At 40.3% G+C, this 17,960-nt stretch overlaps 2 protein-coding genes across 3 annotated transcripts; both read right to left on the bottom strand.

Annotated features, from left to right (window-relative positions):
• Positions 1-564: 564 nt before the first annotated feature.
• Positions 565-2,073, bottom strand: LOC124050990 (mitoregulin-like). Its single transcript, XM_046373997.1, has 2 exons — positions 1,822-2,073; positions 565-1,509 (listed from the first exon to the last, which is right to left on the bottom strand). Exon 1 carries the CDS (start codon positions 1,993-1,995, stop codon positions 1,825-1,827), a length of 171 nt encoding a protein of 56 aa, XP_046229953.1. The 5' UTR covers positions 1,996-2,073; the 3' UTR covers positions 565-1,509; positions 1,822-1,824.
• Positions 2,074-2,318: 245 nt separating this feature from the next.
• scml4 (Scm polycomb group protein like 4) lies at positions 2,319-17,814 on the bottom strand. Of its 2 annotated transcripts, none has more exons than XM_046373755.1 (7): positions 17,380-17,814; positions 13,107-13,359; positions 8,104-8,306; positions 7,438-7,567; positions 5,523-5,732; positions 4,770-4,915; positions 2,319-4,230 (listed from the first exon to the last, which is right to left on the bottom strand). In XM_046373755.1, the coding sequence occupies exons 2-7, from the start codon at positions 13,318-13,320 to the stop codon at positions 4,105-4,107; spliced, it is 1,029 nt and encodes a 342-aa protein (XP_046229711.1). In that variant the 5' UTR covers positions 13,321-13,359; positions 17,380-17,814; the 3' UTR covers positions 2,319-4,104. The 2 variants fall into 2 exon arrangements, with proteins under 2 accessions (XP_046229711.1, XP_046229710.1); XM_046373754.1 differs by having other exon boundaries at positions 5,523-5,735; positions 17,380-17,804.
• Positions 17,815-17,960: the final 146 nt, after the last annotated feature.

The raw sequence follows: 17,960 nt of genomic DNA, 5'->3' as shown, positions 1-17,960 counted from the left end.
GATGACGGAGGCAAACGACTGTTTTGTGGGCATAAAGTATTAAAGCGCACTAGCACCCCCTGTAGACAAGTTGTGTACATGGAAAACCACTGGCCATTTAAATCGTGTTGAATTAATATCTGAAGTATAAATATATTATCACAACCTCATACAAGCAGACCATATATTATATTAAAATAACACTTTGGTAAATAAGCACTAAAGTTCATCTATGACATAAGCAAATAAAAGTAAAATATATATACCTATAACTAAAATACATACACACTCATTTTGCATTGTATGGGACACAGTCATGTTGGAATAGAAAAGGACCTTCCCCAAAGTGTTGCCACAAAGTTGGAAGCATAACATTGTCCAAAATGTCTTGGGATGCTGAAGCATTAAGATTTGCCTTCACTGGAAGTAAGGGGCCGAGCCCAGCAGCTGACAAGCAGGCCCATAAAGAGGTGCAGCTGGATACTGTTGCTTAAACAGTACATGACAGGGGATGATGTGGTTTGGTGTTTGCAACACTTTTCATCCAGCAGATGGCGCCACAAGAGAAAACTTTAAAGACTCATCTTATTTAAATTGTGTTTTTAATATTCATGCTGAAACTAAATTCATCAGTCTAAGTCAGGTTTTAAGACATGAATGAGTCACACTGATGTAAAATCACCCTACCCGTACCTAACGGAGGGAAAAAGACCAAAAACAAGATAAAAACAATTTCAATAAAAGAGGGAAAAAAAGTTAGACAACATATCACCATATAGTAGACACAAGAGCATCAGCTGTGTTAAACAGAGATAAGACACATTCAAGACAAACTGCTGTTTAACTGATGTTTTTGTTGTTAAATGGACTGTATTTATGGAGCACAAATATCCTCAAAGCACTTGTCTCACATTTCATATGGTAAACATCGGATGTGTACGGGGTGGGGGTATAGGTATATGTAATGTGAATACCTCAAATATGTCACAAACCTACAGACAACGATGGTGTCAGAGCAGAAAGGCAAGACAGTGACCTGTATGACATTAAGTGTCAAGACATTTAGATAAACAACACCCTACATGTGCTGGACATGAACATGTTTACAACTTTTAAACTCTTGGCAATAGTGTTGTCACTTCAGATTTATGCCAGTGATGCCAGCCATGAAAACTGTAACCTCATGTTTAAATGAATAAAATAAACATAGCAAAACAAACATGAAAAACACACATAGATTATTTGACCAGATATGAAACAGACAGAAACTGAGACATGTTGGAATGGAAAACCACTGGAGCCAGATCCCCAACTTCTTCCAAGTTAGTGTCTGGCAGAAAACAATCTGCAGTGTGTGGATAAGGATTGTATTTCCATAGCTAGTAAATATCAAGAGTTCAGCCCCAATTTAAAATTTGTGATGAGAAAATGCGGGCAGTCCAGAACACAGGTAGCGACAGGTGTGTAGCACATCCAGGACCCAGCAGCTTTTCAATCATGAGTGTTCACCCACACCAGACAGCAGCCGACCTGGGAAATAGACAAATAGAGAAGAGCACCAAGATGAGACACCGTTCACTATGGGGACGATGCCAGGAGTGGATATAAGTACAATTACTGGTATGATTACAAAAGTTAAATTGCTCAAAGCTGAAGCACCACAAAGAACTTTAACCCTTATTAACCAACAAGTTGTCTTCCATAATTGGGTCTACATCAGTTAGGTCTAAATCTATGTTCAAATGAGGCCAACAACTAATCTTTTTTTTTTCCCTACTAATTTAGATGCAGACAAGTCAAGTATCCACAGGCCTGAGGTGAGTAACACCACTTTCGCGTTACCATTCAAGCCAAATCCAGTTTCTTCTGTGTTTCTGTCAATTTGTCTTGCAGCCGTTTCTTTCTCCAGTCCAGAAACTTTCTCCTCATTCTGTTTGCCTGCCAGCCCGCCAAAAAGCCGGCGGCGAAAGAAACCACGACCGCGACTTGTAGTGTCCTCTCCGAGACGTCTGCCATGTTCACCTCCGGCTGACTGATGTGCACATTTGTGTAAGCCGCATGAACATCATTGGCATACTCATACAGGAAGTGAATCGTTTCTACTGTCGCGATACTAGAGTAACGTTAATCTCGCACTTTCCAAAATAAAGCTCCGGAAGACATTAAATTAAAGTGTTTTTTGGTTCGCTTTTTAAACGTTAAACAAATAAAACTTATATACTTATACTATTACTGTTACTATTACAAGCACGATTACTATTACTACTCACAACAATTGTAACAATAATAATAATAAAAATAACAACAACAATAATAGTCAGACTTGTCAGACTTAGTCATTGAACGAGAAGGTTTATTTTGTCTGGAAAAAGTATGCTTTAAAAAACATTATATTAAAAAGAAAAGGAAGGTCATCAGAGTCAAAATCGATTACATATGGCTCACAGGTGTGATAAAACTTTGTGAAAAACATGTAAAAATGTCTAGTTTTTCCTGTGCAACACAACCTCCAACATTTCTTGGAAATCACTGAAATCTATTTATCATATTGGAAACTAAACAATAAAAAAGTTCAATGCAGCCCATAACTTGTAACTGGGGCTTGGGACAGACATGAAATACAGAATTCATACATAGACATACATGCTGTATTTGCATAAGTCTGTGGCACACTGACTTAAACAAATTTAAGCAAACCGCACAGAACACAAAATATTAAAGTGAGTAACAAATACTGTACAGTCAGTCCCAAACAAAGCATTGTATTTAACCACAAGTTGTACAGGTTTGTCATATACTGCATGTAACTGATCATTAATGTGTTTACAAGTTGTTGTTTTTACTATTTAATATGACAAAACTGCATTTTGTGGCTGCTTTTAAAAAGCTACAATTAATGCTTAAGATATTTTACTTTACCTTTTGTCACTTTTTACAGTTTGGAGATGAAATACTGCTTTCTCATTAGGCAAAACAAAACATGACTAAGATTTATTTATATTCAAAATGACTGAAGAGGTATATATGAGAGGACTGTAAACTGTAGCTTTATCTGGAAGAGCTAGTGATATGAGGATATTGATGAACCTGTTAAAGTGTTGTGGTTGTAGTGGAAGTAATTGTTTCAGTGAGCACCAAGTTTGCTACAAGTTGCTTTCTCCCACACTACTTTGCAAACCCAAGTAAAACAAAGGGCTTCGTAGGATAGGTTACAAAGTGGCATGCTGTTCAGTATTGTCATTTTAAAACCAGTAAATGTTAGATGACATACAGTTCATGAGAATATGGTGAAAAACCCCAGCGTCTGCCTGTCTCCTTTCCTTCCTGTCATTATGAGAGTTGTGTGACTATATGCAGCTCTGACTGGCGTCACACCTTACTGCTTTGCTGTTCTGATGTGCTGTGGTTTGTGGTTAAAAAAAAAAAGTTCAAGTTAGCAAATTACTTAGCTTCATAACAACAGCTTTTCTAATGCAGTTTCTCACTTTTTAACACAATGAAATGGATTAAGAAAAAAAAAATTAAATCTCATTCTTGGGTCAGGATTTCTTGCTTAAATTAAGAATTCTTCCTCTTAATTTGGATTTACACAAGAGTGACTCATTACTGGCACTGGTCAACATCACAAGAATTAATTATCTGACACAGATTTCAAGAGATCAGTCATCAGTTACAGTTTGTGTCTAGGAGCGATAACTGAGTCAACAGTTTGAAACAAAACCGACTCACAAAACTATGGTTTTAAAACTGCAGCAGCATTGTGCCTGAACCCGAAGACTTCTTAAGTTTAAATATGATAATGAGGTAAAGCACCAAGTTTGTTAAGCACTATGTCTCTGTCAGACATCAGAGGTGTTGATACAGTGTCCACAATTAAGATCTACAGAAGTAACAGAAGACTGTGTGCAGGCTGCATAGTGGATGTCAATACATTTCACGTTTTGATATACAGTAGCTGTACGGTCAACAAAAAATGTGGTGCAGATGCAACAAAAGCCAACAAGTGTGCAGTCGGGATCCAAAGGCGGCCATGATGTATTGCTGATGGTTGAGAAATATTGAGAGATTCTGCAGTGGTACAGTTTTAGTGAAAGGTGATTGGGGATTTGGCTCCTCTGCAGCAACTCACAACCGATTCTGTTTAAGCCTGTCGATGTGGTAACAGAGTTTGAGTGCAGGTCCCAGCTTCAGTCCCAGATACTTCATCATCATCTCACTTTTAAGCAAGAGCAGAGCATCTCCATCTATCTCCTGAAACACATCACAGAACCACATGACAAACAGAATCCATATTCCCCAATCCAATTCTGTGCCTGTCTCATACTAAAGGAAAAGCTAATAAGTGGATATTAAAAGCAGCAACTTTTATACATAATATAAAGTTACTTTTATGACTGACTGTTCTCTCCTGAACCTATGCTGTTTCAGAGCCCAGTAGCTATCATAACAAAAGCCTGGTCACTTTAAATATCAGGCAGAAGTCCTGTCTGAGGATCAGGTTTATGACGAATCAAAAGGCTTGTAATATAGCTTGAAGCTGGACCTCCCTATACTCTAAAAATGCTGCAATAGCATTCATTTAGTTTCCATATCTGCTGATTCACATTCAGGACTGCAGGGAATTGGGTGATGGATAAATATAGCTCCAGCTGTCTCGGAATTTTAAGTGATTTTAAGTTTGCCCTATGGGTGCATGGGTTTCTCTGCCTAATGCATGCTGGGATGCAAAGCTCTGTTTCAATACATTTAGTACTACAGTGCCAGTACAATATGAAGTAGGTTTGACTCACATGCTTCCTGAATGTATCAGCGTGAGGTCCCAAGGCTTGGGGGTCAGCATCTTTGATGAACCAAACAACCTCTTCAACACCCCAGCTGGACGGGTCCTTACCAGCAGGACGCTTGCACTCTCCACTTTCTGGCATTGGACTGTAACCTAGGTAGCACAGGGATACAGGTGAAGTGAAGTGCTCAAATGTTTAACATAACCAAACGCTGACACTCTTATAATGATGGTTTTCCTCCACAGTTTGATCAGCATTAGCATGGGTGTATGCTACTCATGAAAAAAGAGGCAATCAACAAAGTTGCAGCTCTCTCATGCCTGTTACATCTATCTGAAGTCCCCTTTATGCTGGAGCAATGTTATACAATGCATGATAATATTCTACATTCCTGCCCTTGCTGTTCAAATTAATAGTTTCTCAGATTAAAGGCTGTGCAACACAGATGTTTCTAAATAATATGACTGACCAGCTCCAGTTTAAGTTGGGTGGGGCAATGATGGAAATTACATGAGGTCACCAATGTCAGCAGACCAATAAAAAGGACATGTAAATTAGAGTAGACAGAGAGAGTACATTTGTCTCACACCTCCTCTGCAGTAAAAGGAGGTTTAGTCAGGAAAATAAGTGAACACCCCCGTGCAGGTAGACCATTTCCCCAGTTTGTTTGCTATGACAGCATATGTTCTGTACTATGTACTGTATAACACTCCTTGTATTCCTGAAGAACACCCATCTGAATATAAAACACAGCCTCACCATTCCTGTTTCCCTCTTGGAAGCTTCCTAGGCTTGATGCCTGTCTGCACAAGCCCATTGGAGTCGGACAGCTGCTGCCACGGTAACCATAGGAGTGTTTTGGTGGGTACTGCGATGCCATGACATTGAATGCAGAGTCGCTGGGATCTACAGCGTAGCGCTTGGAGTCCACTGGTGGGTCACATAAGAAGTCATCAGGCATTGGTGTCTCTGCTGAGAGAAGAACGACAGGAAGTGGCATCATTTAAGCCAAGCCCATCTGAAAAAACGTTCCTTTTAGTGTGGCAACATCAGTGTGTCAGGAAATTCAAGATTTCAATTTGTCCAATTCTTTGGTTATACCTGCAAAACTAACAACATGCTGTAATTTTTGTTTATTGCCAATTAGCAAACATGCTAACACACAAACAAAGATGCTGAGCATGGTGAACATTGTCCTGGTGACCATATTATGATGCTGATGTTAGCTGCTCAAAGCACCCACATTTAACCCTAAGATATCTATTTGGTACACCAGATGTTTGCCTAACAGGAGAAGAAGAAACAAGAAACCTCCTGTATGTTTAACTATAAATATTTTACTTTGCTTTCAAGCCAATATAATGTCTGCAGACTTATGTACTCTACTGAACATCAATTATATTTTTCATGTCCTTTAAATAAGGAGTTAAATAAATAGAGCGATAAGCTGTGTTAAAGCCCCTTCAGTCTGGTACTGGTAGTCAGTAATTGCTCTGAATCTGCTCTCTTTGTGCCAATCGTTTTCCATCTTGTCAATAGTGTAGATGCCTGCTGGTTATGCCAGAGCTGAACAGTTATGGATTTACCACATCACAGATTTATAAGACTGAAATACTCCACTGAGACGTTTCTGATTTACCTCTACTTTGTGCTTACAGAAAGGTTAAATGTTTATATTCTGAAAAATCCATTGTGTGGTGGAGATCTGTGCATGTGAGCTAAAATATTTTCAAATAATCCACAATGTAAATAAATAATATTAATGATAATAAAGCATACATTTTTAAATAGATTAATGACTACAATTTTTAGAACACAATATGTAATAAATTTATCAGTATCTAAAAGAGAATACTCTGCTGCTTAGAGAGTATCCCAAAAGATATCACAAAAAAAAGGGGCTATTTTTGAAATGCTTCTCCATTTCACCAGAGAAATGATTTACATGAGTGTTTGGGTGGCACCACAGGGAGCACACTGGTTTGTAGTGTGTGCCTATTCGTGTGTGTGTGTGTGTGTGCTTTGCTTCTGTATTTCTACAGCCTGACATCAAACACTTTTCATGATTTGCGAGAACAAAGAGCAAAGCGCTGGTTGTCGACACATGAGATTCCCATTACCACCTCAAATACACTTAAGACAATCTTTAAATATTTGCTTATTCAGACCCGGACAGGGGGGAAAAGGAAGAGGAAAAATGAGAGCGAGACATAAAGGATGGCTGTATGAGATGTATTTTCTTTAGTGAAAGAAAAATGTCTGATTTTCTCCAGAGCACAAGCAGAAAAGCAAAGCTGTATGAGAGGACTGGAAATGAATACGAAGATAGATGAGAATAAAATACGTAGACACATGCAGAGCAAGAAGCGTAATTGTTAGCACTGAGGTCACAGTAAGAGCAGGGCAGCAGGATAAAAAATATAAGACACAAAAAAAAAAACCCAAAAAAACAAAAGAGAAGAAGGGAGGACACACTTCATGTCCCAAAGTCACAAACCACCAAGTCAAGCTGTGAGTGTTTACTACATGTTAAAAGATCAAGATCACCTTCCTGCCACACTCAACAACTCCAGGTCACAGGGCAAAAAACACTCTATACACACCTGTTAACATTTATCATGATGTTATGAGGTGGAAAAGCTGAAGGTTGAGATGACTAAGTGTATGCTGTTACCCATTAGGACTTGTGGTGTGGCTGAATGGGGGACAATAGCAGCGTCCTGTGGGAGGGAGCCCATCTCAGGTTCAGGTGTGCTGCTGGGAGGAGAGTTCGCTAGTGGGGACATCACCATCCTGGGCTTCAGCTGAACACACACACACAAACACATGCATATACACACGCACACATATCAGTCACCATAAAGAAGACAGGGCCTGTGACTGTAATTCTCACTACACATCAGAAAACAAAAGTACTGATCTCGTAGCCAAAGTGTGCTGTGGGTGTAAAAATAGCTGAGGCTAACAGGAATTCAGTCATTATTTAAAAAATATTTAGTCATGCATGCATCAAGTGATAGATGGGTGGAACTTCCGATCTGCTGGTGGCACTGGAAGAAAAGTTCCACTAGTGGAGGTATTGTGCACAACAAACAATGCACCAGCAAAGGGAGTGGAGGAAGAGGACTGCTAGTTACATAAATGGAGATGTAAACAGTGTGGGCCTTAATATATTCATGAGGAAGGAAATGCTTCCAACACATTTGTTCAACAACAAAGAAACACGTAATACATTTAAGTGACAAATATGAATGTAAACAAAATATGTGCACAGTGAACAAAGTCATCTCTCACAATGAGGCAAAGAATTATTACTAAACCAAAACGATGACTGACTGACCTTAAAGCCGGGTTTCCTGCCTCTTTTCTTGGGGACCTTCAGAGGCAACACAGGCTCAGCATAGTGACTCTGGAACTCCAGTTTACGGATCGGAGGTCGTCCTCTCTTCCTACCGGGAACCTTAACCTGAGGCCCTGCCATGAACTGGGGACCGAGAGCGGGAGTCTGCATCTCTGAGCCGGCAGACAGGGTACTCATCAGACCTGAGAGAGATCATCAAATGTAATCTCAATGTCACAGGAAGTGGCTGCTATAAACTGCACACGCTATTGCCTTCCAAAGTGGAGCGGAAAGTTAGATGTACATGGTGAGACTGCCCCCTCCAAACACACACACACACACACACATACACAGAGAGAGAGAGAAAAAGAAACTATAGAAAGTACTAGAAACAAAGCCACATAATGCTTTGTACTCCAGCACACCCCTTCCACTCTTTAACTGCAAAGATTTTAATAAATATCATTATATCAGAGATACCCCCCAACACACACACACACACACACTCACACATCCACACAGTCTTGTTTCCGTCACTATTGGGGACATTACATCAACTTACATTCATCTGCTGGAGGCTTAACCACCACATAGCCGTAACAATAAACATTAATCGCCTAGTCCTAATCCTTAACCTAACGCTAACCTCAGCCTAACCTTAAATCAAGTCTTCACCCTAATATTTAATGATTTACATTGTGGGAACTTGCATTTTGTCCACATAAGTAAGGCGGGTCCTCACAATGTGACTGTGTAAACAGAGTTTTGTCCCCACAACTACAGGAATATGCATGCACACACACACACACACACACACACATATACACAGAGGAAGTGAAAGCAAAGCATATACCCACAACACCCACATAATCAAACAATGAAGTGTGTATTTACACACACACACACACACAGTGCCACGGTTTCTAGTGTTTTGTCTTGGTACCATTCATCCACATGGTCATGACTTTACAGTACTCCCCTCTCTCAACTGATCTCACCATCATGTCATTCACGCAACACAATCTCTCACCTGACACGGCCTTTGAATCTGAAGCTAAGTCGGTCTGCACTTACTATCTGCGCTTGGCTGACGTTCTACCAATTAGCTGTCACATACCTATTATTCTCAATAACATACAGAGATGGTCTGCCTTCAACAATTGAGTTACTGTAGAAAATAAGATCCTCTTTCTGTGATGACAGTATGCAGAGAGAGGAAAAACAGGAACAGAGACAGCCAAGAGCATGTGAATATGCGTGATGCCTTCCATCCCCTTCCTCTCAGACCAAAATCACACGAAAAAAAAAAAAACAAAAGCTTCACATTTTGCACAAAATTATCATTCTGAATGTTGCCTACCATGCACACAACCGTCTGGCAATCACTGTCTGTGTGATGCTTCACTCCAGCAGCAGCTTTCTGAATATTCCCCTGATGGATCTCCAGCAGTCTGCCTCCACTGTTCTCTTCTACTACACAGTGTCAAGACACCGACAACTCTGCTGCGTGCGTCTCTCTCTCTCTCTCTCTCTTTCTGTCTCTCTTCCTCAATCCGAAACAACCCCCTCCTCCCTTCCCCTTCTACCCTAACCCCCTTCCTCTGTGTTCCCTTTCAGTCGCCATAGCAACACGCCTCTAACATCCCGCGGCAGCCGGCAGACCCGCTGAGCTCAAAACGATGTCTGTGTGTATGTGTGTGTGTGTTTCTGTGTGTGGCTGTGTGGGACTGTAATGTAATTACAGTTGCCGCAGCTCAGGGTTTGTTTTTTTTTTTCTGTCATCAAAAAAGGCTTAGAGCAGCTGACGAGAGATTCAAGCTGTGCAGTGTTTTGCGCTACGTGCGTTCGGGTTACAAATTGTAATCTGTCCTCTAAATATTTCTGGAAATTCAAATGCAAATCTCCACAGGAAGAGTCCAGTCCAAAAATTTCGCCAAAATCCTAAAGAATGAAATCTTTAAACCACCTTTAAATAATTGAGCTTTTCTTTTACAAACTGACTTTTTGCTACAGAGATCATTTTTTCCTGCAGACATCAAAAGGCTCTAGCAGAAGCCCTTCAGGATTACCCTGCTGCTTTTGTTTGTGGAAAAAAAAAAAGATCATATTGCTGTCAAAGCTCACTGTCTTCCTTTTATTTATAGACTCTCTCTGCCTTTGTGTCAGGTCGTGCAGCTTTCGTTTTATCTATAATAAATAATCTGCACGTGGAAAGAAAAAAAGACCAGCCATAGGCAAGGTTGTGTGTGTTTTGCCTGCTGAGGGGCAAGTACAAAAAGAAAAAGCAGGCTCCAGAGTGCTTATTGGTTCTTATTGGCTACAACTGTGTACAACTCAGGTTTTTCCCCCTCACCACCACATATCGATTAGTTACGCTAAGGTTGTTTCCCATGCGCAGTCAAAGAAGCCGCACCGGTGGGTTTTAGCACTCAATCAAACTCAGGTTAACCTTACAAAGGGAGGATCAAACACCAGCGTGGATTCGCTCGCACACACAGCCGTGTGTAAAGAGCGTAAAGAGATTTGTCAGGAGTCGGCCGTAAAAACGGCCGCTCGCGAGCTGTTTGAACACTCAACGTGACAGGCCAGTCAAACCGCAGTATTTCATTACCTGAAGCCCATACACGAAAATAAAAAAGAAACATAAACAGCAAGGTCAGGCCAATAAGATACTGAATGCTGGCACACGTTTGCACACTTCATTTTCGCAGATCGTAGTGGCAGGGTGCAAGTATGTGTCTGTGTGTGTGTGTGTGTGTGTGTGAAAGAAGGGAATCATAAAAGGAAACATAAATCATAAAAGTAATTACACAGTGAGATTAATCCTGATATCCCTCCTCAATCAGTCCTGTCCCATTAAGGCGCATCACGTTACAGTCAGAGACAGACCGAGAGAGAGCAGATAATCATCTTTTACTTAAAAAGAATTGGATATGAGGGGGAGGGGGCATTAACACTGGCTGATAATATAAAACAACACCATTTTTTGCAGGCGAGGGGAAAGATTTGCACCATTGCACTGCACATTTGGGACTGCAGCCTCATTTGTTTATGACTAATTAAGCAATTAAGCGTTCAGCGAACCCCGGCGCCCAATTTTATTTTCTGACGTACTGATATTGTCTCCTTTTGGAAGCACAATATTAAAGGAAGGCATTTGAAAGCAGTCAGAGCCCACCGTTATGGCCACAGTAATGCAGCGATGATCAGCAATGATTAGCATAACTTATCATAACATATCTGTTTTAACTTGTGCAGAGGAGAAACTGCAACGAAGAGAGTTATGGTAACATAGCACTAAACTGCACACCTACACATTCATAAACAGTCTACACACACACACACCAAAATGCATGCATAAAATAATTGTATTTTACCCACAACAATATATTAGATATACATTAGAAACAATATATTAGAACAGGGTGTTGTGTGTGTATGTGTGCGTGTGTGTTGTCTAATCAATGTAACAAACCCCCTGAATTTATTTACAGCTCAGGCAGGGCATCACCATGGTAACAGACAGTGAAATCGGATCCTGCACCAGAGTCATGTGATAAGGTTGGAATAAATAAATGCGTAAACAACAATGTGTGTATTAAATAGGCAAGCTAACACACACACACACAAACACACTGTCCCTCCTTATCTCCACTGCACTCCTTCATAACACAACACACTTCAGAAGACAGGGAAGGTGAAGAGTATTGCTCTTTACATCAGCTATGGGTGAGGGGCATAAAGTGGAAATCACATCCACTAATATCACAAGCCCAAAATCAAAGACTTCTTCTTTTATTTCAGCGGTGGAAAGTAACTAACTACATTTAGTAAAGGACTTAAGTTCAGTTTTTAGATATTTGTGTTTTACTTAAGTATTTTCATTTCCAGTACTTTATACTGCAACCCCTTTGCATTTGAACATCTGTATTTCATACTTCACTACATTTTCTGACAGCTGTTGTTAGTTACTCCACAGGACTATCGCTTTATACGACGTATTGTTTCAAATAAAACAAATTAAAGTGATCAAGTTTATAATGCCATTATAATGCCTGGCAAGGTGTCCTTGAATTAATGGACGTGCAGACGTGAGTCCTTTAAATCCTAATTGTGGATACCTCGGTGGGCATTATCCTGCTTTTATCTTGGTCAGTTACTGAAGAGAAAATTTTTTTTTTTGTCTTTTGCAATCAAGTTTATCACAAGTCATTGTTCATGATTCTCTGGAAACACATGAAACATGAAACAATCATTACCATCCCATCCTGTGCAAGAGAAACGTTGCTCACTACTCCAGTAAACAGGATGAACCTTAGATATGACTTAGCTTGGGAGATACGGTATCGCTGCTTTACTCCGTTTTGGCTCAGCAACGAACCAGGAAGCTAACATTAACATACTTTGACAGAAAGCATAAATAAATTTGACAGTATATTTAACAACATGACTATCTGGCTATCAGCTTTGTCGCTGTTCCAAACAAATGATAGTCTAAGCGTACTGTGGGCCACATGTTGAGGTAGCGAGATGAATAGCGAATGGGATGTGAGATCTGGTGATGACTTCAGAGGGGCAGCGTAGGTCGCTTGTAGCTTGTGTGTTACAGTCGCCATCCTGTGATGAGGATGAGGCACTGCAGGACCACACTCAGTGTTGATATTCCGATTTTTTTTTTATTTATTTCTAATGTCAAGGTGTCCACAGCCAGCACATTAACTTAGAACGGTGAACAGACAGTTTGACTGGAACTTAGTAGGTGTTCATTATCAGAAATTAAGCCAATCAGAACTGAGTCCTCACCCAGACCATGGCTTAAAACACAGTAGCCTAATAATGATCTAATAATATAATTATAACAATATAACCGACCGAGGTCATCTGGCCATATGTCAAATCCCAAATACCTTTACCTGCGATAGATTTTACTTTATCCAAAACCGATGTTAAACTGCACACCAGAATATCAATGTCAATAAAATTCCAGGAGAATCAGCTCTTACTTTGACTCCTCAGTCTCCGTCCAACTGGCTCTGACTCCGCCTCCAAGTCCACCAGCTGCCAGCAGCCTCGCCCCCGATCGTCTCTGCGATCCAAACGCAGACGGAGGCGTACACCTTTGCTGAGGACGCCGGGTAACCAGGCAACAGGAGTAGGAGGCGGGGCCAGTTCCTGGTGGGAGTCAGGGTTGAAATGCCGCCCTCCTCGCAGTCTCATGCCCTCTCAGCCCACCAGGGGGAGGCGAGATACATCACACTGGTGAAACAAAAACAAAAAACAACAACAACAACAACAACAAAAAATAATTAGCTGTGAAGTAAACAGCATGTTGACACGGAACCGCTGTCAAATGTGAACGTATTAGCAGTTCAATTTTTAATTAATTTAAATTCTAATCAATTCTAAAAAACTAATCACCCTTGGTTGATGATAAAGTGCTCCAATATTCCATTTCCTAGCATTACTCGTATCCTCTACAAATTTACAAATTAATTTCAGGCTTTTCAATCCTCAGATAAAAAGCAGGCAGACTGAAGGGAATGGAGAGACCCAGAGTGCAGGAAGCATTTAAAAGAGAAAAAAATGGGGGAGGTGGTTTTGTAATTGCCAGTGTGTGTTCAGAGGTCAAAGAAATAAACTGGTGGTTAATGGGAGAATATGGTTTCGCTAATGATAAAAGTATTGGACACAGTGTGTCTATTGTGTTGTAAAGTGAATGCAATTTGGCGTACAAGACTGATGGATTTAGTGACTAACTGACTAAGCCTTCAGCCTCCTGTGTATTGGATGGAACCAAGGTGGATGAAGAGGAGAAAGAGGGAAGCTTAGAAACTAGTTAGAGTTGATGGAGAAAGATTCACATGATCACCATGTTACCCTATTCTAGATCTTATTTTAGTTTGGTGATTGTTAGTCTTGCAGTAATTGCAGCTGAGGGTTTACCAAGGGCCTTATTTACCACTGTAAGCTTAGGGTGAGCAATTTGCACAGTTTTATAGCTTATTTTGTCTACTTGGAGGTTGGATTTTGGGTTGCGACATTAGATAACACGAGTTCCACAGCATTTTGTCTCATAACAATAAGATATTGCAAGTATTTACAGCCTGTGGTTTAAACAAAGACTTATTTCTAAAGATTTATGGACTATCAGCAAATGCAATTTGACACACAGTGCCATGCAGTCATAAAATATGCTTTTGTTTGACAAAGTCTATTTATTTAAAATGTGTCAGATATTATGAAGTGAAACTGTTGTCTAAATAAACACAATGTAGGGGAGGATGAAGAGCAGGATAGACTCCTTTAATTAGAATAAAAGAACACCAGAGCATTCAAAAAAAAAAAAAACTGCTTAAGGCAATGTTATGCTGCAGCCAAGCAGTGTTTTACTGATATCATATGTACTGAATCTTAATGTCATGAATATACACTAATGTGAATGTACATCAGTGATTAAACAGAGAGAATGAGAGACGATGACAAAGGAGGGATATTGAAATGATTCACTAATAATATGCAAATGTAATACATTTGATTGTTTCAGCAGTACATGTAACAAAATGAACAGAAACCACACCAAAAGCAACTCCAAGCATTCAAATGTTTTGTTGTTTGCTTGCAAATGAATACGAATCAAATGTTAAATATGAGAAAACAACAAACAGAGGAAAACAGCGACAGTTAAAGAGAAGACATTTTTTTCTGAGTTGTCAACTTCCATGAAAACAATCTCAACCCCCAATATTTCATATTTATCAAAAAAACTCGGAAACATCAAACAAACAGTGAAGCTAAAAACATTGAAGAGGATGGTGCGTGCACACACACACACACACACACACACACACAGAGCCTCCGTCTGAAGCACCATGGAACAACTGGAATGAAAAAAGTTTGATTTGATGAAACAGAGTGCAACCCATCCAGCGCACACACACACACACACACACACACACACACACACAAATGCTTCTGTTTCTATCTAAAGGCTGTGTGTACCATGGGAGCAGAAAACTACTTTATCTTGCCACTCTACCAAAACACTTGTGGCTTGGAGCCCTGCCAGGAGTGCAGCTTGTTGGAGAGATTTCTTTGACAAAATCAAACACCAGCAGTGACACACACACACACATGTTCCATCAGAGTACTGATGAGTGTTACATCAGATCTGGAAATAACAGATTTTACAAACTGATAGATTTAATGGCAACATGAATTACGCACTAAATGAATGCCTTCTCATCTACATTTTCATTTGTCTAATATGAGCCTCATTTGAATTAGAATGGAGAAAATACAATTATAATTATAACATAACAAATAATTGTAGCCGAAGTCTGTCTACATGTGACTATTTTGCCAATTAAACCCTGTTATGATGACAGTGTAGCATAACAGCATTATTTTCAATAAATTACTCTGTAGATTATTTTCCTGATTGGTGTATTTGTTCCTGAAAATATCGAGAAATAGTCAGTAATTAAAAAAAAAAAAGTAATTTCCCAGGGTTTGACATGACATATTTGTTTAGTCTGATCATCAGTTGCAAATAGAGATTAATCAGTCCATATTTTTTCAGCTCTGATCCAGTTCCGATTCCTGAATATGGGTATCTGTCGACAGCAATACTGATAAACAGAGCTATTATCATTATCATCATTATTATTGTTGTTTTTGTTGGTTGAGGTATCATGTATAAGGTTACATGAGGATGAAACTGAACTTCGGTTTAGTGGTGAAGAGTTCTGTGTCAGTTGATGGAGTTGATATATTTCTTTTTTGTTTTAACGAGTATAGCGGTAACTGTGCAGAACTGCCTACAGTCTGTAATGATAATGACCCTGGCATTCAAGTCTCTGTCAAAGATGTCCCACTTGGTGCGTCCCAGGACACCTTGGAGTTGTATGATGGCGTCCTTTTTGCCGTGGTATCACTGGAGCATCAGCTTTTACGCTAGTATTGCATAGAAGTTTGAAATTCTGGTATTATGACAACTCTGTTGGGGGCTCAAAGGTGGACCTGGCAACCACCTCTCAGCTTCTAATCACGCAGGTGCTTATGAGAGTGTAGCTGACCTTCATCTGCACAGTGCCACGCTGAGGTGTGAAAGCACCACCACTCATTTCTCTGTTACGTGAGCAGTAATAACCGTTTCCCTCTGCAATTCGGCGCTGACCATCATTTCTTTATTAAAAAGCTTTCTCAAACACTTTCTTACAAGGGCAAAGAGGATCAAAACAAACCAAGAAATGTCCTTGTGGTTGTGCCATAACAGCAACAACTGCGAGTAGTTGTTGTCTTTCCAAAAGAATACAGTACTTGCTCTTTTAGGAAAAAGAAGTAATCAAGTCTATAGAGTTAGTTAGGGATGTCACCCATCATTTTTGATCCAGCATCACATATATTAGGTGGAGAAAATGGATAACAGAAAATCATACTTGCACGTGCTGTGTTTACTGAAGATGAAGTGGAAATAGTCCTGGGGAAGTCACTAAATACATCCACTCAAGTACTGTACTTCAGTGCAAACATGAGGTATTTATACCTTGAAGTCAAGTATTTCCTTGAAGTCCACGACATTTCAGATGTGCAACCTATTATCAAAAATTTATTTTCAGTGGGCATATTTTAAATTCTGAAACAAACACCAAGAGATTGCTACAAATGCATTTTTTCCCAATAATTCACCAGTTATCCCACTAACATACACAAACACACACTCCCAGCACCACCACTGCATGTCTGCACTGTGGCCTCAAGCAAGTTTTTAGTGGTTTGAGGGAAGTCAATGGTTTAAAATCTGTAATTTCAGTATTAGGCCCATGCATAAGAAGTGTGTGTGTGTGAGTGAGTGCACTGTTACTGGCCTATCACTGGCATGCAGTCCACTGCAATCAACTTTTCTGGTGTGGCATAACAAAATAATGAGTGAACTAATGCACTGTGAGCTGCATCAGTAAAAAATCAGTAACAGCAAAGACGAGTTTAATGGATATTTCATGGTCTTGACATTTTTGCTGAAAACTCGATAGCACTAGATAGTCCTCTAAATAGAAAATGAAGTCTGAAGCAGCATCACGACATTAACAGTCAGCATATGGAATCTCTCCATAGCGCTCTGCAGGGACTTCAGTGAGTTTACTGTGACTTTGTAGGTTAGACTAACATGAAGTCCTGTAGCCTGTTATTAGTCTGCGATTAATAATTTTACATTGACGTGCTCCAGTTAGGCTACAATGACCCGACAGACATGAGCGTGTGCTTCCTCTCTTTTACCTGTCTCGATGAGGTCGATTCAGCTGCGGGAATCCATTTCTCCACAGCAGGCTGGCTGCGTACAGACCCCGAGCCGGTGCATGGAGGAGCAGAAGCGGGAGAATCACCGGGGAACTCTCGGCTTAGGTCAGTCCGGGTTCCACCCCTGCAGTTGCGGCAGGGAAGCGAGCGATTTACCACCAGCCGGTCTGGAGTCTGCAGGCGGTGAGAAAAGCTGCAGTTTGACCTTCTCGACGCTGTCCTGCTGAGGATTTTTGGACTGAAGTTGTAACGTCCTCAAGGGCGCAAGTTGGGGCGAAACACCTCCGTCTGGGTTGTTAATATGGGCGGAGTTGGATTGGTGTTGTTGAGGATCATTTTCCTATGTGACTTTAAAGCTGCATCTCATTTACCTGCACTGGTTCAGCCGACAGAGAGGGGAGAGGAGGCACCGTGAACAGGAGCACTCAAACTGAAGAGGTTCAGCCCACTTCTGACTACACCAAAACACTCCTCCATAAACATGGTGTCTGAGTTGAGCCCAGACACGAACAACGACTAAAATAATGAATCCCATTACCTTATTGTACTCTATGCCCCCT

The sequence above is a fragment of the Scatophagus argus genome, chromosome 19 (genome assembly GCF_020382885.2).
Source record: "Scatophagus argus isolate fScaArg1 chromosome 19, fScaArg1.pri, whole genome shotgun sequence".
Taxonomy (NCBI): domain Eukaryota; kingdom Metazoa; phylum Chordata; class Actinopteri; family Scatophagidae; genus Scatophagus; species Scatophagus argus.
Note: the sequence above shows the minus strand (reverse complement) of the source record. Positions and strands in the feature narration are given on the sequence as shown.

Excerpts from the sequence above, each read along its gene's own strand:
- LOC124050990 (XM_046373997.1), bottom strand. The coding sequence starts at position 1,995 with ATGGCAGACGTCTCGGAGAGGACACTACAAGTCGCGGTCGTGGTTTCT.
- scml4 (XM_046373754.1), bottom strand. The coding sequence starts at position 13,320 with ATGAGACTGCGAGGAGGGCGGCATTTCAACCCTGACTCCCACCAGGAA. Across the intron at positions 5,736-7,437 it reads CACACCACAAGTCCTAATGG|CAGAGACACCAATGCCTGAT; the intron begins GTAACAGCATAC and ends TTCTTCTCTCAG. Across the intron at positions 4,231-4,769 it reads CTGATACATTCAGGAAGCAT|GAGATAGATGGAGATGCTCT; the intron begins GTGAGTCAAACC and ends GATGTGTTTCAG.